Raw genomic sequence first — 22,367 nt, 5'->3', positions numbered from 1 at the left:
GGGCGGCTACACATGGCTGTCTCTCATAAGAGAGGGCAGCCCTTTTGGCCTATAAAAGGAGGCCATTTCTACACACATTTCATAGTGTCAAGTTGATGCAACAAGGTGAGTGTGAGGTGGTGAGAGTGAAGCAAGGCGGGAGCTCCATTAAGGGTATAATCCCTTTGTAAACTACTTCTTGTTTTGAAGTACTAAAGCCATTGAGTGGCTGCTTTCCCATGGACGTAGCCCACATTGGGTGAACCACGTATATCGTGTGTACTCTCTCTCTCTCTCTCTCTCTCTCTCTCTCTCTCTCTCTCTCTCTCTCTCTCTCTCTCTCTCTCTCTCTCTCTCTCTCTACTCTATAATCTCGTGTATATAAATCTGTCTCTCTCCATTAAGTAATCTACTCAATTATCTATTTAGCTATGTCTTATTTCCTAGCATTCACGCGATCCTCGGGTTTATGTATCGTGCTTTCATGTGCCGCCACGTGCTTATCGAGTGCGTTAATAGTACCTAAGAGGTGGCGATTGATCTTGTTGATGGACTCGCTCATTTCTTCTTTGCATTTTTGAATAGCATCCTCCATAGGGTCATCCTTGCCATTTTGTTTCCTCATGACTGAAGGTTGCAAAAGGGCGGGGGGGAGGTAGAAGTTTTTTTTTTCCTCTCTCTCTCTCTCTACGTGGGCAAAGACTCTCTCTCTGTACGTGTGCAGGTTTTTTCACTCTCTACACGGATAGAGACTCTCTCTCTACATGGACAAAGACTCTCTCTACATGTTCTCTCTCTACATGTTCTCTCTCTACCCTTTCTCTCTCTATGCTATTCATCTCTCTCTCTACGCTACTTTTTTACCTCTCTCTCTCTACGTAATTTTCCCCACCTCTCTTTCTATGCACTTTCCCTTTCTCTCTCTACGCTCGGTTGGGGCTCGAGGGTTGCACGGAGAGTGTGAGGGAGCAGAAGGGGAAGCAACAGCAGCGAGAGCAGGGGTGCGACAGAGGGAGGAAGAGAGGCTAGGCAGGGGCAACAGGAGCAGTACAGCGCGCGGGGGGGGGGGGGGGGGGGTAGGGAGTAGCGCGTGCGGGACCAAGGAGTGGGGGGGCTAGGTAGGGGCGCGGGAGCATGGAGCAGGAAGCAGGAGCGGAAGAGAGAGAGAGAGAGAGAGAGAGAGAGAGAGAGAGAGAGAGAGAGAGAGAGAGAGAGAGAGAGAGAGAGAGAGAGAGAGAGAGAGTTAGTGTGGGCATTGGGTGGGTGATGATATGTGTGTGTGTGTGTGTGTGTGTGTGTGTGTGTGTGTGTGTGTGTGTGTGTGTGTGTGTGTGTGTGTGTGTGTGTGTGTGTGTGTGTGCGCGCGCGCGTGCGATTGAGAGTTACAACGGCATTGGCGGCAACGAGGCAGTTGACCACGACGATGGCTGCTCTCTCTTCTTCATGACAAGGAATCCTTCACAGTGGCGAGCGTAGAGCAGTGAGTGACACACCCTTGCTCTCTTTGAGCTTGCTAGGTTATCTTGGTTGTGTGCTTTCAGCCATCCCGTGGCTTGCACACAGTGCTCGGCAAGTCCCTAGCTCTGACACATGCGGCAGACACGCACAGCTTTGAACTTCTCACGAGACAAGGCCTATGTGAAAAGATCTGCAAGGTTGTCCTCTGTTGGCACATAAGCCAAGCTAATCTCTCCTGCTGAGAACCTCTCCCTGACATAGTGGTAATGCACCTCAATGTGCTTTGTGCGAGCATGAAAAATTGGGTTCCTCGCAACTGCCAATGCGCTTTGACTATCAGTGTAGATAGTGTTTGCAGTGTCTTGTCCAATACCCAAATCAATCATAAGGCATCTGAGCCATACACACTCAACCGTAGCTGTGAAGAATGCCTTGTACTCAGCCTCACAACTGGAAGTGACCACAGTAGGTTGCTTCTTGCTCAACCATGATATGCACGAGCTGCCAAGCATGAAATAAAAATCACTTGTGGACACTCGTATGTCAAAACAACCAGCCCAATTTGAGTCCAAAAAATCATGTACATTTGGCGGTAATGATTCCCCCTAGGGATAAAACAAGCCAAGATGTAAAGTGCTACTCAAGTAGCAAAAAATACTCTTGAAATTGTATCAATGCTTAGACGGCTATGTATGAATCTGCTGACATGTGAGACTACATAATGAATATCCATCCTCATGTTGCATACATAAATAAGGCATCCAGTTGTTTGGTAAAGAGTGACATCAGCAGGATCACCAGCATCATGAAGATTCAATTTCAAACATGTTTCCATGGGAGCGGCAATAGGCTTGCAATCCTCAAGTCCAAATTCACATAGCAATGTCTCTATGTAACTTTTCTGACACAAGGCAATACCACCATCATAATGCTTAAACTGTATACCCAAGTAATGATGCAACATTCCCAAATATTAAATTCAGTACTATGTCTCTCATTTGGTCCAGTGATCAGCAAATCATCCACATAGAGAACGACAATGAGAAGTATATCACCCTCGCGCTTTACATACAATGTGCTTTCTGTTGGACTAATACGAAAGCCTTATTTGACCAAATGAGTATCAGCTTTCTCAACACCAAGCAGGAGGAGATTTCTTCAACCCATACAAAGCTTTTTTACATATGCACACTTTATCCTCTTGTCCTTTCTTGACAAAACCGTGAGGCTGCATTACGTAAACTTCCTCAAATATGTCACCATTCAAGAAAGCAGTAACAATTTCCGATTGACGTACACCCCAACCAAAATGAGGTGCCAATGCACATAGAAGATGCACAGTAGTCATATGACAAGTGGGAGCAAAAGTCTCTTCATAATCTATGGATTTTTGCTGTGCATAACCCTTTGCAACAAGCCGAGCCTTATAGCGTTTCAACTGGTACACTCACTTCGTACCAATGGCCTTTTTGCCAGGAGGCAAATCACATAAAGTCCATGTGTCATTTTCTATAAGTGCATCATATTTTGATTGCATGGCAGCCATCCAATTTTTTGAATTTTGTGCTTCGTCCAAAAGACAGAGGTTCCTTAACATCATGTAAGCTAGACACATCCAAAGCATAACAATTTGATGCATAAGATGCATCGCGAGAGCTTGAACGAGTACAACTAGACAAAGGTGCATCCAGTTTACTGTCACGCAATGTATGCACCAGCCATTTTGGCATACCTCTAGCTTGCTCATTTTCAGGCCTTTCCTCATCAAGTACATCATGTATATCTACATCAGTAATAGGCTAATTTGTAACATTTTTAGAAACCCCCATAGGCTGTACATTTTCCTCATTGGAATTTACATTCGTACTTCCACCATTGAAAAGAGACAACAAAGTGTCATAAATGTCATGTGAGCTTACATTATTGTCTCTAGTACATGAGAGCAACAAGGGTTAAACAAAATCTTCCACAAACACAACATCCCGTGAAACCAGAATACACTTTGTTTGTGGATGATACAACCTGTAACCTTTGATTTCAGCACTATAACCAACAAAAATACATTTGGCATCCTTATCATCCAATTTTCTATGTTTGCGTTTATGGCACCAAAGCATATGCCAAACAGCCAAAAACACGTATGTGCTCAATAGAAGGCTTTCTATCATTACATGCTTCATATAGAGTCATAGAATGCAAAGCTTTTGTAGGACATTTGTTTAGTACATAAGTGGCACACATGATAGCCTCAAGCCAAAAAAAATGCATAAAAGCTTGCCTTTTTACCATACATCATGTCATTTCTCTAAGTGACATGTTTTTCCTCTCAGCAACACCATTTTATTTAGGCGTATAAGGCACTGTACATCGGTGTTTTATCCCATGACTAGCAAGAAATGCATTAAATTCATGAGACATAAAGTCCCCCCCTTGGTCAGAACGGAGGGTGCCCATAGCACATTTTGAGACATTTTTAGCCATAGCCAAAAATTGTTTGAAGCACATAAATACTTTGGACTTTGCTTTAAGCGAATATACCCATGCATTCGTAAAGTAATCATCAATGAAATTCACAAAGTAAAGATGATTGTCAAAGAACGGAGCTTGCATGGGCCCACAAACATCACTATGCACAAGTTGCAACCTGTATGTGACCCTAATTGAACCATCCTTTGGAAACTTTGTACGTTGTATCTTACCAAAAATGCATCCTTCAAGAACATGTTTGACAAGTGCTTCAAGAGGTGGCAAAGAAGCAACCATATCATATTTTTGCAAACGCAGCAAACTCGTAAAATTCAAATGCCCAAAACGTGCAAGCCAAAGTTTGCATCTGAAATAGCCTTAGAATCCACAACTGCATTTGCAAAATTCTGCCCACACATGTCATACAAAGTGAGCTTATACAGCCCATGGTATAAAAATGCCAGATGTAACAATTTCATCACCGGAACTGAGATCATGTACTATACAGCTGTCATCCACAAATTTGACTACCAGTCTAAGTCTAACAGGTGCAGATACACCAGTGTACATACAATGCATCAACCAGTGTGAAAGAACTGATATTTGCAGTAGTAAGCATATACAATGCTTACTTCTTCTTGATCCCAGGTACGTACAATGCATCAACCAGTGTGAAAGAACTGCCATTTGCAGCAATAAGCACAATCTTTCCAACTCCCTAAACCGGATAAGAGGCATTGTTGGCACGTGACTGAATTCCCATGAGGGATAGACTTAAGAGAGGTAAAAAACATCACGATGTGAGGTAATGTGCGTTGTAGCACCACTGTCAAAAAACCACACATGTGAGTCTGTAGCAACTGATATGCATGCATCATGGACAGCACGATCATAAGTACACTTTGCACTAAAAGCCCATTCTACATCAACATCAACATCACAGTCTCCTTTCACAAAAGACTCAACAATAGTTGTATTTGTAGTGGAACCAACATTAGTAGTGAAACCAGCCTCTTTGGCCTTCAACTTAGAACACTGCAAGAAGAACCATGAGAGGTGGCTATACTGTTGTTACCACCTTTTCTTTAAGAAGCACAATAAATGCATGTTCAAATGCACGTTGTCTAGTGCTGTTTTTTTTGGAAAGTGACTCTTGCAACAGCAATGTGCATAATGCATCAAACTTGACAACTTCAGGATTTTCTTGGGTCATAAGTCTCCAAATACTAGCAAAAATGTGGTAAGAATCTGGCAAGGCATCAAGAACACTCTGCACAAGGGAATTGTGTGAAATGACTTCACCTGCAGAAATGAGTTTCTCATAGATATCCTTGACACCAACAAGAAAAGTGTCCATGTCATCTTCCTCATGCATAATCTTCGACTTCGGCTCTTTACGCGGCAATGCAGTTTTTGCCTCATTGCAACTTGCATAAAGACTAGCCAAAATATCCCAAGCCTGTTTTGAAAATTTAGCTGAATGAATGTGAGGAGGTACATTGCGCTTCATAGACAACGCAATCAATGCATGAGCCTATGCATCTTTTACATCCCAACAAGCTTGCTCAGCCAAAGGCACAACAACTCTGGCAGCAGCAATCCTGCCACCAAAACCTGCAACATCCTCCACATCGCCTACATCCTCAGAACCAGGACGTACATCACTGCCTTGCACAATGTTCAAAACTCCCTTTGACACAAGGACATGTTGCATCATGTAAGCCTATATAGGGTAATTGTCCCCATCCAATCTACCCTCAGCAGCAAACATCTTGGACACATCCGTGTTGTTGTCGGCCATGGCGAATGCTTGCACCTGATGTGAAAACTTCCCGAAAAGAGGAGAAATGAAGCGGGAACAATACGAGCTATATAGCACAAACCGTAGAAGACTGTTAGGGAACTGTTATGCAGTAAACGGCACTGACAAAAATTATGCACAACATGACAAGATAGCCTGCGTAGTACTGTCCGTACTAAAAACGGAGGCTGAAATGAGCTCGAATCAGAAATCAGAGCAGAGTAGACTCTACAAGCTCTTCCAAAATATATGTCGACTTGTTGACGCTTGCCAAAGCTCATAGAAATCATAGAAAATGAGCATATGTGTGCTGGAGCTGTTGGCTACTAAGCCCAGGAGGACGCAACCTGCTCTAATACCAATTGTTGGAAATAGGATTTCAAGAAAACGCACACAGCTCGCAAAAGACAAAGGAAGCTCAAGAAACACAACAGAGAGTGTATTACTTAGTGTGCAATGGAAAGATATGATAGCCCTAGAGTGATGGGCGTATATACATTACATGGGGGGAAAACCTCCTAGTGAGGGAAAAAATGTCCCAGCGGTCCTAAGTGTGTTCACACACATCACTACCACATGTATATGGTAACAAGTTTCAGAGATGGGATATATTACACTTGCTACATGATGTCTCAATATACTCCCAAGTAAATGAAGCTTTTCTACAATGGCAATGTATCATGGCTAGGGAGGATCCCAGTGGGTTGTGCTTCACCTATCCCTTGTCATCAATACAAACTATCACATTCATTTCTCTTAGCTCCTACTTCCTTCGATGTAAGACAGAGCATTGGGCCATTGGAGAAGAGGCAAATCAACCCTACACATTATGCTCACTCCAAGTTTTAGAGTTTGAGTACCACACCCTACTAGAGTGCTCAAATTTTGCTCACATCCAAACTTGATCCCTTCACATTTTTAGCTGCCATGACTTAGACCTACACATGTTCCTCTCCTAGCCATAATGTGGCCTCTCCATTGCGACTCTCATCACCACAATCCTAGAGCTTCGAGAATCACTTATCAGCCCCATACATAGTACCTCACATGTATCTTTGATCCCATAGGTCATATTTGACCTCCGAGGACAATAATAAAATCTCTCTCTCTCAAGTAAGCACAAAGATTGTGGCCATGAAGAATTATTCGACTAAATGTATGTCAAAGGGAAGGGGGGAAGATGGAGACAAATCTCTCTCTCTCTCTCTCTCTCTCTCTCTCTCTCTCTCTCTCTCTCTCTCTCTCTCTCTCTCTCTCTCTCTCTCTCTCTCTCTCTCTCTCTCTCTCTCTCTCTCTGATCCTGCTTTCAAGTTGTAATTTTTACATGTAAAGGGCATAACATTTGGTTGTTGTGGAAAGATTTATTTTTTTCAAGTTTATGATTCTTTTCATATACTCTCCCATGATACTGGCAGGTTTCATATTCGCCATTCCCTACATTGCTTCCTTGCATCACTTGCCTTGATGGGCTGAAGTAAAACCGCTAAGGAAGGACTTGCTTTGCCATATTGCTTGACTTTGTGTATTGCCATTGATAAAGGCATAGGCAACTTAATTTTGCACTTGATCACACAGTTTGGTTAATCGTATGTGTCATCTTCAGTTGTCTACACTCTTTAATTTATCCATATTGTTATATGCAAAGCTAGGAGTCCAAAGTGAACCTGTGGTGTACAAACAAACTAGTCTTGCTTGGTGGGCCTTGCTATATAACATCTATAGAATATATCAAGACATTTGCAAATTGATATTTATAGAAAACAAGACCATGACTAATTTGGGAACTGCGGTGCAATTAATAGAGATTATAGGGACGATTTTTGGGAGAGTTAGGTGAGTTTTAAAGAGAAGTAGAAAAACATTTTAAAACTGGTATTATGTTTTTGGTTATGGGAGGATACAAAGTTAGGTGCATGAATTAATAGAGATAAATAGAGATTGATATTAGAAATTAAGATACTATTGGTTTAAATGAAATTGCAAGGAGTTGCGTGCGTAATTAACACGTGCAGATCTTGACCGACATCAAAAGTATACTTCTAAAAACAACATCCAAGTAAACCTAACCAAATAGAGTAATGTGCAAAATTCTAAAACAAGCAAATGGCTAAAGCGGTAATGAACTTCAACAAGAAATTGTAGTGTTTTACTGACGTGCAATGTTGTACTGGTGCTTTTCAATTGTCCAATATACATGCCGATATTTGAGTCAGCTACAAAAAAGCAATGTGAATAGTTAAACATTTCATCTTGCAATGAAACTTCACACACTGAAATTGCAAAGTATACAGTGCAGATCATGCAGAAGTGCCATACAAAAGTATGGTGGAGAGTTGACACTATGGGCTCTCCAAAAGTTATAAGAAACGGAAGTCGTGCCCTGCCCCGTAGCGTTTATGTGTTGCACCAAGCAAATGCATAGACATGAGAAATTGGATGCAGATAATGGACCTTGTAGTGTTGTTGAGCTGGAGTCGCGCTCGTACAATCGAAATGTCAAGTGTTGAGAATATATGTCTTCCCTACCATACACAAAACATGCATTAAGACAAATACAATAGATGTAGCATATTGATTAAGTCAGCCTATCGAAAATCTGGCCTTGGGTCCCAAGTCTCCCTGTTCTTTTCAAAGTCAATTTCAAGAAAGGCTCAATCTATCAAAAAAGGTGGAGCAACTGTAAAAATCAACAGATCTATAGTTGGCATGGGCCCTGGGGTGCTTTATAAAGCTGGTGCCGAGTTGCAACGGATCAAATCAGCATCTCCCCGCACACCTCTACTCTCTCTCTCTCTCTCTCTCTCTCTCTCTCTCTCTCTCTCTCTCTCTCTCAACTATGGTTCACAAGAACCAATTGGTGGTTGGAGGACCTCCATGCGAATGGCCACAATTGAAGCAACCATTGTGAAGAGAGCGAACATGGGACTTGAGAGATCTGGATAGCTCATATCGGGCACCTTTCCCTCATTCCTCACAAATTCTCTACAAGCATCTCAGCATCTTTCCCCACCTCTCTCTCTCTCTCTCTCTCTCTCTCTCTCTCTCTCTCTCTATATATATATATATATATATATAACAACTCGTAACCCTAACCCTTTGCATAGCATCGTTGCCTTCTCCAGCGCGCCCAGCCTTTCCCTGGGCGAGGGGCTGCCCTTGGGGAGGCGTTAAGCCACAGCCCTGCCCCATCAACCAAGCGGGAAGCAGCCCACCGAACCAGCAGCTCTGTGTTTGAATGCGTACTGCTTGTGGGGGATGTGAAGGCCCAGGCTTGCCTCCCTCATTGCCATCTCAACCAAGAAACCCACCATATGTTGCCTTACTGCATCTGTATTCGCAAGCGACCTTCTTGTCCGCGTACACAGAGAAGTTCTCATGCTTCATTAAAGGTTTTGGAGCTTGTTGGCTTTACTTGGGATGTTGTCCGGGCTCTCGACCTCCTCTTAGGCTAGCAAAGGCATTTTCAGATAAGTTGTGGGCATGTCCACTTGAGCCTCAACCCGAAACAAGCCAACCTTTTTCGGGGTCCTGGCAGCATCCCCCGAAGCTCGACAACACTGCCCGCCTTCAACACGAAGTCGAGAGGCTTCGCAAGGAGAACAATGAATTGAGAGAGAGACTCACAGCAATTGAGGCCCGCCTCAGTATAGTGGAGGAAAGCAAGAATGTGGAACAAATGGAAGCCGTTCTCACCGAAGCAAAAAGGGAAGTAGCGAGAATCCTCACGAAGAAGTTCAAGACTCAAGTGCATGAGGAGATCTCTCGCAAGATTGATGACAGTGTGGCATCCACGCTACGTGAACAAAAGCGGCAAGATGATATAGCCCTCAATGTTCGCATTGGCGGGCTCCCAAGCGATTGGAAAGGGGAGGGGATCTCAAGTTCAATGAGTCTCTTTTCCGAATTCAAACGATAATCCCAGTGAGCGTACAATGGGATCAAGCAACAATCACCACACTCACGCACGAACACCACACCAACCATGCGATCCTCACTTTCAAGACCAAGGTGGATCGAATCAAGTTCCTTGAGCAATCAAGGCTTCTCAAAGACACCAAATTTTGGTTTGCAGAAGATCTTACACTTGCCCAACTCAAACAGAAGAAGGTTGAACTTCAAAAGGTGCAGGAAGCGCGCACAGCAGAAAAATGGGCAGTTTAACGAGAAGGTAAAGCCATTGTCTAGGAGTTTCGAACTCCCAAACCGGATACCCCCTCACATGTCCCTCTTTAGGTTTTGTTCTCTTTTTTTAACCCTTCCTTGGATCCTCGGTCCTTAACTGAGATGTATGTGACTCCACCACTCGGAATGAACCCTCTGTAATGTTTTGATTTTCGGTCCCATAGGTCATATTTGACCTCCGTGGACAATAATTCAATCTCTCTCTCTCTCTCTCTCTCTCTCAAATATGGTTCCATGTGAACTCTTGGTAAACCTCTTAGTATTGAAGTTTTTGGTAAAGAAAAGCATGTTTACATGTTGAGTAAGGCCTTGTATGGCCTTAAGAAAAAACCTCTTGGTATTGAGGTTTTTGGTAAATAAAAGCATGTTTACGCACACTTGGTGGCACTCTTGATACCACACACATCTCATGCTCCTCTTGGCCACAAGCTCCTTCGCAGCCAGTTCTTGTTTTCTCTGCACAGACAAGCACTCTCATCTCTTGCTCTAGCGTGCAACCACCTTGCGGTTTCATGCTCTCTCTTTCTCTCTTCTCTCTCTCTCTCTCTCTCTCTCTCTCTCTCTCTCTCTCTCTCTCTCTCTCTCTCTCTCTCTCTCTCTCTCTCTCTGCCAGCGACAAACCTGCAGAAAAAGCTCCGAATTGCTCTGAACTACTATCTACAAAAAAAGCGCCCAACTGCTTTGAACTTGGTGCTTTTATTTACTTAGTTGGTAGCTTTTCACGACATTGTTTCTTATTTCACGTCGTTTTTTTTTTTTGCCATGTGGTGGCTTCTGCGTCCAGATAGCCCAGAAAGAGCCTTTGGCTCACCAAAGTAACAAGCGAATGGAGAAAGCGTTAATGAACTGCACATAAAATGAAGTGCTTTGCTGACCTCCAATGTTGTACTAGCACTTTTCAATTGTCAACTCTACAAGCCGATATTTGAGTCAAGCTACAAGAAAGGAATGTGAATAGTTAAACATTATGTCATGCAATGAAACATTACATATCAAAATTGCAAAGTATGTAGTGCACGTCATGCAGAAGTGCCATACAAAAGTATGGTGGAGAGCTGGCATTGTGGTCTCTCCAAAAATTATAAGAAATAGAAGTCGTGCCCTACCCCGTAGCGTTTATGTGTTGCGCCAAGCAAACACATAGTCATAAGGAGTTGGATGCAGATCAAAAACCTTGCAGTGTAGTCCAACTGGAGTCGTGCTTGTGCACTTGAAACGTCCATTGTTGTGAATAGATGTTCTCTCTGCCAAACACAAAACATGCATTAAGATAAATACAAGAGATGTAGCATATTGATTAAGCTTAAAGAGAAACATATCTAATTCTATGTTCTATATCAAAGGTCTGGTACATAAAGAGTTATGGGTGCTTTCCGATAGATTTTTCCTTGCTAAAATTGCACTATCTCCCTCTTCTCAGGCCGTGAACTTCTTGTCTTGTCTTATGCTGTAGCATGCTTTCTATTTGTGATATGCTTTCTCCTTGTAGACCAGGCAGGGCTTCTTCTCAATTATGTAATTCATTGGCCATGCAATAGCATGCTATCACACATAGGGTTTGTCCTCACGAACTCTAGGGGTCTTTTCAATCGTAGGGTTATGTTCATGGGAGCAGCCGGAGTGCTCTTCTTGGGGCTTTTCTTTTTAGTTTGGCTAAGGAAAAAGAGCCTTTGGCTCACCAAGTAAATATTGGCAAATTTTAATATTGTTTAGGCCTAGTGTTAAAAATAGGAAATTCAATTTGATACTTTCCTTTTCACCTTGGGAATAAAGGTGTTAAGCTAAGCCTTAAGGACGAGGGATCATGTGAAAGGAAGCATTAAGGAGTGAGCACACATAGAAGGAAGGGATCTACGAAGAGAGAGAGGGAGGGAGCGAGGGAGTGGAGTGCCTATGAATACAAAGAAGCAAAATTGTAGCACCTTCTTGCTCAACATGGTGTTGCTCTTGGACACCTACTCAATTTGTGAAAGATCATCAAGGGCGTTCAAATAAGAGAAGGGTCTTCCCTTTCCATCCTCTCTCCTTCCAATCCCCTCTCCCTACTTTACTGTGCACCCATCTTTCCTGCAACAAATACGAGGTCTCTCTCTCTCTCTCTCTCTCTCTCTCTCTCTCTCTCTCTCTCACACACACACACACACACACACACACACACACAGAGATTTTTCATTTTCCGGTAAATTATGAGATACGAGGCCGCTTTCATTGTCTAATCAGAGAGGGCTTTGGATCATTGATTAGAGTCCTGAGATATCAGGATCAGAGATGCCTCGGGTTGTTTTTGCTAGAGCTATGCAGACACGGGGAGTCTCTTGAGGAGACCATGCAATGGAAGACATTCACAGAGGGAGATCACTGACTTCTTTAGAGTAGGGACTCGGCAGTCAGATGAGCATGCTTCACAGCAGACTTCAGAACCCACTTCTAGTAGAGGTATATTAGTGGACAGAGCCACTGAGCTCGAGAGAGCTAAACGCCCACGTCTATGGGGGCAACCACGACTTTGACAAAAGCTCCATCAAAAAATCATGACTATTCTAGCACGACATGGGAGACGCCTAGTACGACTATTTATGGAGGCGAACATTGACGAGGCTCTTCAGCACGACTAATGCAATACTTTTTCGGACAATGCCTGATCCTAGGCCTCCTCGTGCATGGATGATGATGATGATGATTTCACTATGACGATTTTAGTCTTTTACTTTACTTCATGGTATTTTTGTACCCAAACATTGGATTAGATCCACAAGGATTGTATTAGTTTAGTTTGGTCCATAGGTCATTTTGGACGTTTAATATAACAGTTCATTCTCTCTCTCTCCCCCCACACCTCGCACCATGCTCCGACATCCACTCTCTCTCTCTCTCTCTCTCTCCTCAAATCTCCGATGGCCACACAAGGTGGTGGGTCTCCGCATGGAAGCGCTACTACAATAGCGCCCCTTGGCTTTCCGGCTTGCTGCACTCGACTTAACGAGTTTGATTATTTGAAATTTCTTTGGCTGCCTGCCTGCTGAGGCATTGCTATGGGGCCCTACAGTGCCCTAATTGCTCATGATGACGCCTTCCTCTAAGCACTGCAAGCTCGCTAGCTCTTTGCAAACTTCCTTGCTCGCGTGCATGACAGAGACCCTCTGTGAAGGCGCTATTAGGCGATGCTCCGATGGCCCATATGGCATTCCTCCTCACTCTACGGCGCAAGGAGTAATGTAGCATGGGTGCAGTGCCTGCCTTGCAAGGAATGCTATAACCAGGGCTTCATGCACTTTGACCCAAGACAATTGGTCGATTTTGTCATGATCAACAAAGAAGACCCCTACTGTGGTAACTTGTAAGCCACCACTATTGGCTAGCGCAGCGACAATAGTGTTTTCCTCTCCTGGTTGGATCATGTTTGGTCATGAAATACGGGCACGTAACTACTCATGTTTAGAGAGAGAGAGAGAGAGAGAGAGAGAGAGAGAGAGAGAGAGACCTGTTATCTAATATCTGTGCTTCAGGTTGGAGGTAGAAGATTGAGATCATACTGGTGTTTCAATGATTGCAGCGGCTTGCTTTTCAACGTGGATTTTCAATAATGACTCCAGCGGCTTGCTTTTCAAAGTGCTGGGGCAGGCGGACGCAGCTGAACACAAATCCTTGGATAATTCCTAATGGAGGATGGGGATTGAGCCAAGTGGCTTAACCCCCTGATCTCGTTTAGGAAAGACTTCTTAGGCTCACCAAGTAACAAAGCACCAAGAATTGAAGAACTAAAGCTATCACTTTAAAAGATGTGTTTAGTGCCTATTCCGCTATCATAATATAGTTGCAATCATCGGTTCTACTCCAAGTCTCCAAATATTTTACACTGCTCAATTTCACAAGGACTCGTAGAGAGGAAGTACAAGGAATTGTTGAAAATGCAGGAGCCTTGCTCAATGTAGTGTATGATGTTAGGCTTGCTAGATTTGGGTGAGCTAACACGATAGGTTCCATCACCTACGTGGTCACCTTTGAGTTGAAGGTTTGAGAAAAGGAAAGAGGTATACAAAATGGAATGGTTGATAGGTGATTGCCAAACATGGCTCAAAGGATACAGTACATATGGCCATCGATGCCCTTCATGTCGTGCCCCCCAACCCCCCCCCCCCCCCCCCCCCCCCAAATCGAAAGAGTAATGCATCCATCAAGGTGAGAACTAATTAAACTGCATCAGTTAAAACATACCCCACAGGGATAGCTTATAGGCAGGATCTGGCCAAGTGTTTATTTGGCTATCATGAACCATGAGAATTAAAAAACGTACTAAATGTGTGTTACTGACAAGCTTAAAAACTCTCATGGCTCAGAGGCTTATCAAATTATGTTCTTGAACTAGTAGCCTTAATTACCTCCAAAGAAAGTCCTTTGCTTAGCAAAAAAGAGAAGACTTAAAAATATAAGAGCTCTTAAAAGAGAGTAGGTAGATGAAGTAGAAACCTTTATCCAAAAGAGATTTAGGCACAATTTTTACTGTTAGGGCTATGCTTAGTAAGGACACTCCACAACTATTTGTAACCACACGTTGAGATTATATAATTTGTGTGATCAAAGTGAAAAAATTTCATCAGCTTGACTAATTCAGATAGGTTTTTGAAGCTATAGGGCTTCACTTCCATTAAGGGTAACCCTCTTCTCTTAAAACTAGAGTGTCAGAAACGGAAAAGTATATATTGGAGCTCTGAAAAGAGAGCACTGGAGAGCTCAAGTAAAATGAGTGTGTGTGTGTGTGTGTGTGTGTGTGTGTGTGTGTGTGTGTGAGAGAGAGAGAGAGAGAGAGAGAGAGAGAGAGAGAGAGAGAGAGAGAACAAACTACAATGATTTTCATGAAGGTACAGCCCAGATATTCCAGTGGGTGTACTGGTACAGCAAGGTGCTCATGTGATAGGTGCCTTTCCATACTAATCAGGCAAGGGAGTCTGTAAAGGCAAACCATCTGAAGCAAGGTCTTTCCCACCATCTCTCTTATATTTGTAAGTGGGTATGGTGGTCCACTCTACATGTCCCATGAGGATGACAAATAAGAATGAGAAGGCCCAATCAGACCTTTTGAATAAAGGAGGACTTGTTAGTCAAATCATACATAAGGTGAAAATGTTACATGGCCTTAACTGAATCTTCAAGATTTATATAGGACTCTAATCAGCTTGTACTCTTTGCAGACGCACAGGACCTCGAACTTTACATGCCAATTTTCACTAAGCTTATCATTCTTTCTGCAAAGTAGACTTGGAACTACGATGACGTTTGCGCTTACATCGTTCTTTCTGAGGATTTCCAGCATCTTCCAGTCCATCATACATTTGCCACCTACTCTCTTCTATGTCATCTAACGCAGACGGCAGCTCTACACTTGTCTCATCGACTAGCAAAGAAGTGTGACGAGACTTGTGTCTCTTGCTTGATTTCCTGTGCATACTCCACTCTGTTACGACATTCTCCACCGGCAATACCTTTGACCCTTCTACCTTACGCTTCTTATGCTTTCTCTTCTTCATTCCCTCCACAGAAACACTGTCAATTATTTCAAGTTTTGCCTCATTTTGATGCTTCCACACACTAGTGTTCTTTAAAACCTCAAAACTACTCCCGTCATCACTGAGTAGTCCATGGTGAGTATGTCTGTCCTTGGCTTCAGAGGAAATTTCCATTGATTGACCAGAATAAAGCATCCTTGACCCTTCAAGTGCAACCTTCTTGGATCTGTGACGGATTGCACGTAACATTTCTGCCGCACCCGCTTCAGATACCCTTGTGCCATCATGCTTTACATAGCTCTTATGTTCATGTTCTTCAAAAGGAGCACCATCAAACAACCCAAGAGTAATCTGCTTGTTCAACTTGCCCTCTTCGTGATCAACATAAGCAGAGAAATCATGAAGTTTCTTTGCCTTTTTGGTCACAGATTGGACAGGCTTTATGCCTTGCTGGACTCTTTGTAAGATGGGGCCCCGGGAATCATCCGACTGATAATCATATTGTTGTGGAGTTGTATGTTCATCGACTCTCTCACTAGCATATTTTCTGTTGTGCTTCTGTTTACTCTTGGAACTCCCCACTTCCTTTGGGAAGTCGAAATCCACATCATGGCTTCTAAAGCTTCCCTGTAACTTGTTGGCAGCAGGCCACTGCTTATGGAAGCTCTGTTCGCTACCTGAAGACAAATATTGCTCACTACCAGCTCCAGACAAGGGTCTTTCTTCTGACAGCTCTCTAATAAGCAAAAACAGACATGTGAATAGCTGGGCAAGACGAATGTTTTTTGGGCGGAAAAACAAATAAAAGCCCTGACATACTACCTATCCTGCCGCTCCTGCGTTAGCCTTCGCCTACGTTCACGTTCTTGTAGCTCCATAAACTCCTCCCTACTCAGAGGTCTTTCTCTTGGAGCAACCATTCTGCCAGGAGCACCATTTAAAAACCTATAGAAACACCGGATCAGAATCTACAAGAAACAACCTAGAAAAAGAAAATGTGAAACTTGAGTACTCACCCATGCATTTGAGGGTTTGGATACATGGAAGGCGTAAAAGATGAGACACCGTACGGTGCAACTGGTAATGCTGGAGCTCCGTATGGCATTGGTCCATAAGGTCCAACTGGTAAAGCAGGAGCACAATAAGGCATTGCACCCGGCCAGAACATCTCTTGACCAAAAGAATTCATCCCTCGAGAAGGAAGTGGTCCAACTGGCCACAACAAACTGATTGTCACCAAAAATAGGGCTAATCAACTCAAATTCTTCAAAACAGAAGAGAGACTTACGTGGGCGAAACACGCCGCGCTGTGTTGGAAAGCACGTAGTGTGGTCTCCTGCATTTGCTGTGCAATTGCGAGCAATGTGGTCTGGCGATCCACATACAAAGCAATACTTATTCCCCTGCATAGGCGCAGCAAATGAATTGAATTTAAATAGAACAAGTTTTTGTTCCTGAATTCCTGTGAGCAACCTCAGAACAAGTTTTTGTTATAAGCTCCTGTGTGCAACCTAAGAAACTGAAACAAACCTTTCTAAATTTGCCAGTCATATGTTCTGACACCATTTCTGAGATGGCCGAAGGACGAGCAAAAGGCCTTTTCTTTTTCTTACCTGCAAAAGCCACCAAAGATTACAAGTTAAGAGCTAGCAGTACCAAGCTTCAAACTTGCATGCCAGTTCCTTTCATCTTGCATACACTTCTAAGCTAAAGAAACCATTCAACTCATGAACCACATTAGTCTTTCAAGATCCTTGCTAACAAAGGAGTGAATACTACCTTGCAAATAGAAAACCATTATGCAGAGGCTCACCTGCAGAGGAAGCTTCTCCAATACTTGCTACTGTTATACTGCCCTCGTGAATAACCTTCTCTTTAGAGCCAATAGCTGACTCACACACCGAATCATCAACTACTGGCAACTCAGGTTGATTGCCTACCACCACCATGCTAATTAAATCCTTTGCACTAGAGGACATTTTCTGCAACTGTGTTGGAGAGGACAGCACTTTAGCAACCTTGGTTGCCAACTCAACATCTACAAACAGACATGGCGTTGCCCTTATAAGCCAGACTTCAAGACAAAATAGGGTGTTGACTTATATTACTAGGGCTTACCAGCCCCTTCATTGGGAACAGTTGTATCTGGCTGTGCACTTGTAAATCGTTCAATAGCTTGCCGGAGTGCTACATTTGGAAGCAAATCGCCTTTTTTCAATTTATCAGAACCACACTGAGGGCAAGAACCTTTCTCCAGAAAATACTGCCTAGCACCTACAGTCATCATTCATGCCACCACGTCAATATCAAGAAGAATTTAACTGACTTGTGAAACATAGCATTGCATTAAGGCCGCCTACATGTATCACAGAAACTATACTGACAGCAGGGAACCATTACAGCCTCCTTTAATATTCCTTCGCACAACGAGCACCGAAGCTCAGGAGGAAGAGGATCGACCTCCTTGACCACAAAGCTTGAAAACAGCAACAAGAAAATTCAGGAAAAGAAACCTACGCAATGGTATGCTGAATAAGAAATAAAATGAATCAGCCAAATAAGCTATTAAGTAGAAAACCCTACTTATTGGGTTGTGAGACAGCTGTTGGTGATGCACTCAAGCCTTCCCAATCAGCTCTTAGTCGAGATCCCTTCTTAAAATCATAGGCAGGATCCCCGTTGGTTGGACAATGCTGGATAAAATGTCCTTGTTCATACAGCACAGGAATAGTAGCAATTGATTATATGACAAGAACACACACTGACACTAGCAACAGTACGTGGTTTTCAGATAAAATCAGAGTGCATTATTCCCAGAAAATGCTTACCAGGTAAGCCACATCTATGGCAGACATAGCCTGCGTGTGGAACTGCCCTGCAGCTAAGTCCTGTCACCAGAAACAGGTCTTGTTCACTTTGAGGATAGAAACCCAAATAAATCATTAACCCTCTACCTCTTGAAGAGCCCTTGGCAGGAACATCCTTCCATGGCTATCAGTGATGTAAGGATAGAAACCCACAATAAATCATCAACCCTCTACCTCTTGCAAGGCCCTTGGCAGAAGCATCCTTTCCATAACCATGAGCAATTACATTTTCCTGGATGTACCTGCAAAACCACATAATTCAGGCTGAATTAAAATGGCACTCGAGTTCATGAAGTATCATAAAAAAGATATGTAAAAATCAAGTACACCATGAACCGACTTTTGCAACAACTTCTAGTTCAGAAAGGACCAAAATGAGAGAAGTTTGACAATTGCTGAACTGCAAAAACCCTGCTGTGATCTGTACCTCATGATACAGAGATCACCCAGTCCTATGCTGCTGGAATCTTAGAGACATAGGAAGTCTCAACTACTCAATACATAATCACCTCTCTTCACACGGCATTAAAAAAAATTACAAACTTATTTCAGACAGATCTGTTGGGGCCAACCTCTTCTCATCTGTAAGAGTCTTTGACATAAAAGCTGAAGCAATGCTTGTTTCGTCTGCTTCAACATGAGTCAAAGCAGACTCATCAACTGCATAGAGATCAACTCCAAAGTCATCCATATCATACAGCTCATCTATCTGCCAAAAATTTCAAAAACTCCATATGTTACTATGTAAGCCTATGGAGGCAGAGACGTCAACAATTACAAAGCCTACAATTTTTATGTCTTGCAAATCACATAGCAAAAGCAGGAAGACAAAGGGACCTCTTCATACATCATCCGCCATGTGTCCTTATATGAGACAGAGACATGACAAAAGCCTACAATTCTATCATCTTGCAAAGCACATAACAAAAGCAGGAAGACAAAGGGACCTCTCCATACACCATCAACCATGCATGTGCTTATATCAGATACCACGCTTGAAATGGCCTAGAGTCCAACGAGATCATTGTACTGACACCACTTACAAAGAATTAGCATTAACTGGGACTCTTGAGAGTGTCCCTAAGACATTCGAAAGTTCTTTTCTTATTTTCCTTCGCTCTTTTGCTGTCTGTGCTTTTTATACAAATAAGACTAATAGACCTCCCACGGCCCCCTACCTATATAGGAGTCAAAGGTAGAGGTAGGGCAAAACAAGAGGCACCCAGAAAATAACTGGGCCAGATTGGGAACCAGACAAGCAATGGGCGGCCGGCCCAAAAGTGGACGGCCAGACAAAGATGCAGCCTACATGCTATGAAGATGGTGGCCGTCCCTAAAGGATGTGAGGCCAACAATGAAAATGTCAGTGCGATGCCCGCTGAAAGACAACACTCTCCAAGTGTAACACGAGTACAATGAAGATGTCTGCTGTGATATCCACTGCAGGACAATATTCTCCCAGTGTAGCAGCAGCCTAGGGAATCACAACCACCAAAGAGACTTCATAGTAAGTTGCCATCACTAAAAACATAGAAAACTGTTGTTCTCTTGTACTCTGCCACTCCAAGAGATCGGTCCCGAACGTGAAAACTACTCCTGAGGTGGATCCACAAGTCATAAAAGGTGTCGGTAGGCCTACAGAAGTTGCATCCTAAAAAGAAGCCAAAAAAGATCTATGGTGTTTGTAGTCACTGAACCGAAGAGAAGAGGAAGAAGCCGCAATCAGAAGTGGCCAGGTGGCTGATTCACAAAAAACTCTAGGAACGTCAGACTAATTAGTCTACACCACAAGCAGCGTCCATAAACAAGGAAAGGCAGACTTAGTGGTCTGCAATGTAGAAGCTACCATATGCTGCATCATTCACCGGCAGGTGGAAATGGACCACCACTAGAAGAAAGCCAGACTAAACAATACGAGCTGGCTCCACGAAGAGAGAGAGCCAATGTAGCAGTCTGTGCTAAGGTCATCCTTTTGAGGAAAGAAACGGCCAGACTGAGCAGTTTGCCTTGTCAAGAGCCCTTGAGGAGAGGAATGGCCAGACAAATCTATCTGAGCCGTCTTGCATATAACACTTATCTCCAACCTTCCGGTGTAAACCAAAGCACAATCCATGCCAACAATGCCACCAAAACTACAACTCGGTGTGGCTCTCAATCTGCATGAGCTAGGAGAGAGCCTTTGCCCAAGTTGGGGGACAATTGTGTTAGAGAGGTTACTGGGTGTAAACAACTCTGAAGGCAACAATCCAACCGATCAGGAAGGTAGTAAAGCAAATGCATTGCCATCCAAGGCAATCTCCGGGCAGCTCCAGCTGTAGTCGTGGCATACCTGATCTCCAAAATCTTGCGAGTAAACTCCCCAAAGAAGTCAAAACCATTGAAGTCATGCTCTCCCTCTCTCATGCTCTAACCTCTTCCTATTTAAGCAATGCCTCTCCATCTTGTTCTCCAACACTTACAAGTTACAAGCTCTCAATGTTCCCATGTTCTAAAGTACCCAAGATCTCAGTGTATGGTCATCACCCGAAGCGGAATGTATACTTTGCGTGAAGGTGATGAGAAGGGAGTTGGTGACAAAGAAGTTTCCCACCAGGAGGATGTTTTTCCGATACTCCCCCATCCCCATCTACGCCACAGGTTGCACCAAATCCAATGGAGGCTTTGGTCAAGTCGATGATGGACATGATGCTACAACAAGAGGCGCAACGTGCCACCATGGATCGCAAGCGCGAAGAAAGAAGGGCAGCTATGGAGTTTAAGCATGAGCATGCACGCGAAGCTCAACGCATAGCGGCCGAAGAATTAGAGCGTGAGGCGCAAAGAGTCCAACGCATGCAAGAGTTGGTCCTACATGTACTCACCTCGAAATCCGAGCCGGTCAAAGATGTGGGCAGTTCATCAAGTAGCACAAGTAGAGATGCGGACTCCAAGAATCTAGTCACTGAGAAGTTGACGTTCAGTAAGTATGATGGTAAGATGGATGCTAATGTTATTCATTCTTGGTTGCATCAATTTAATGCTTGCTTTGCGACAACTAAGAAAACAGGAAATAGCAAGGTTTTGACGGCAGCCATGTATCTTGTTGGTGATGCCATCAAATGGTATCAAGCGTGGCAAGATGCACAATTGACCGCGCACCTAGAGGAAGCCGAGGAAGGCGTACGCCTTTCTTTCAATTGGGCTGACTTCCAAGACAAGCTCAAGCGCGGTTTATGCCACCTTAGTACGTAACGCGGTTGAAAGAAGATTGGCGTCGTCTCAAGCAAATGGTACGCCAGTTACGTCTTTCTCTAACCGTGTTTTGCAGCTCGGCACCCAATTACGCAAATTGGATGATGAGCGCAAAGAGGCATTGCTTTTCGAGTTGGACGAGTATATCAAGTTTGATGTCGAAGTACTGGACCCCGTGGATCTCAACAAGGCGGTAGCGATTGCTCTCACACAGGAGATGAAGCACAACAAAGGAAAGCCCAAGAAGAACAAGTCTTCTCACAGTACCTCTCAAGACTCCTCATAACCCACAGAACGGTAAGAACGGTAAGAATGATAAGAGGCAATATGCATAATGTGATTGGTGCCTCTCTTGTAGAAAGAGCCCGCTTGGAGGTTAGCCAGACAACTCCTATCGAGGTGGCGGGCTTCGCTCTCGGTATGGACTCTCTCATTACACGAGAGTGCCTTGATGTGTTATTCGTTGTTCAACAAGCGTCCTTCCGTAGAAAATTTATCGTGTCTCCTCTCTCAGCATGTGATATGATTTTAGGCATTCGATGGTTCCGGAGCATAACCCTCTCATTGATTGGCAGACAATACCTTCACTCTAAATGCCAAAGCGACTCTCCCATTATCATTCACGGTGAGGAGGGTATTCGTTCTTTACCTCTCATTTCTAATGTGCAAGCGAAGCTTGAAAAGAAACGTGAGAAGGAGACTCTCTCAGTTCTTTCTTCTCCGAAGCACCACACACATGTTTTGCATGATAGAGATGTGATTGTTCGCAAGGATGATGGTTTAGATGATGATTTTTCTAGTGAAGCTAACCTCATTGCAAATACGATCAGTCACGAAGGACCGATCTTGGCTCTCGAGCCGAGGTCCAAGGAACCCATT

General features: G+C 43.6%; 1 protein-coding gene across 4 annotated transcripts in view; it reads right to left on the bottom strand.

The window, feature by feature from the left end:
- Positions 1–14,716: 14,716 nt before the first annotated feature.
- The window catches only part of LOC147436546 (uncharacterized), an 81,411-nt gene continuing 73,760 nt past the window's right edge, over positions 14,717–22,367 (bottom strand). For all 4 annotated transcript variants that reach the window (XM_086489420.1, XM_086489421.1, XM_086489422.1 and 1 more), the window contains 12 exons: positions 18,830–18,966; positions 18,432–18,499; positions 18,219–18,278; positions 17,974–18,097; positions 17,751–17,866; positions 17,509–17,664; positions 17,204–17,428; positions 16,921–17,003; positions 16,679–16,793; positions 16,407–16,602; positions 16,213–16,335; positions 14,717–16,126 (listed from right to left, as the gene is read on the bottom strand). In XM_086489420.1, coding sequence (XP_086345546.1) covers positions 15,121–16,126; positions 16,213–16,335; positions 16,407–16,602; positions 16,679–16,793; positions 16,921–17,003; positions 17,204–17,428; positions 17,509–17,664; positions 17,751–17,866; positions 17,974–18,097; positions 18,219–18,278; positions 18,432–18,499; positions 18,830–18,966 — 2,409 coding nt within the window. In that variant the 3' untranslated portion in view covers positions 14,717–15,120. The remainder of the gene's footprint in view (positions 16,127–16,212; positions 16,336–16,406; positions 16,603–16,678; positions 16,794–16,920; positions 17,004–17,203; positions 17,429–17,508; positions 17,665–17,750; positions 17,867–17,973; positions 18,098–18,218; positions 18,279–18,431; positions 18,500–18,829; positions 18,967–22,367) is intronic.

The sequence above is a fragment of the Adiantum capillus-veneris genome, chromosome 18, assembly GCF_014529385.1.
Source record: "Adiantum capillus-veneris isolate H3 chromosome 18, ASM1452938v2, whole genome shotgun sequence".
NCBI classification, from domain to species: domain Eukaryota; kingdom Viridiplantae; phylum Streptophyta; class Polypodiopsida; order Polypodiales; family Pteridaceae; genus Adiantum; species Adiantum capillus-veneris.
This window is presented reverse-complemented; position numbering and strand designations above follow the sequence as displayed.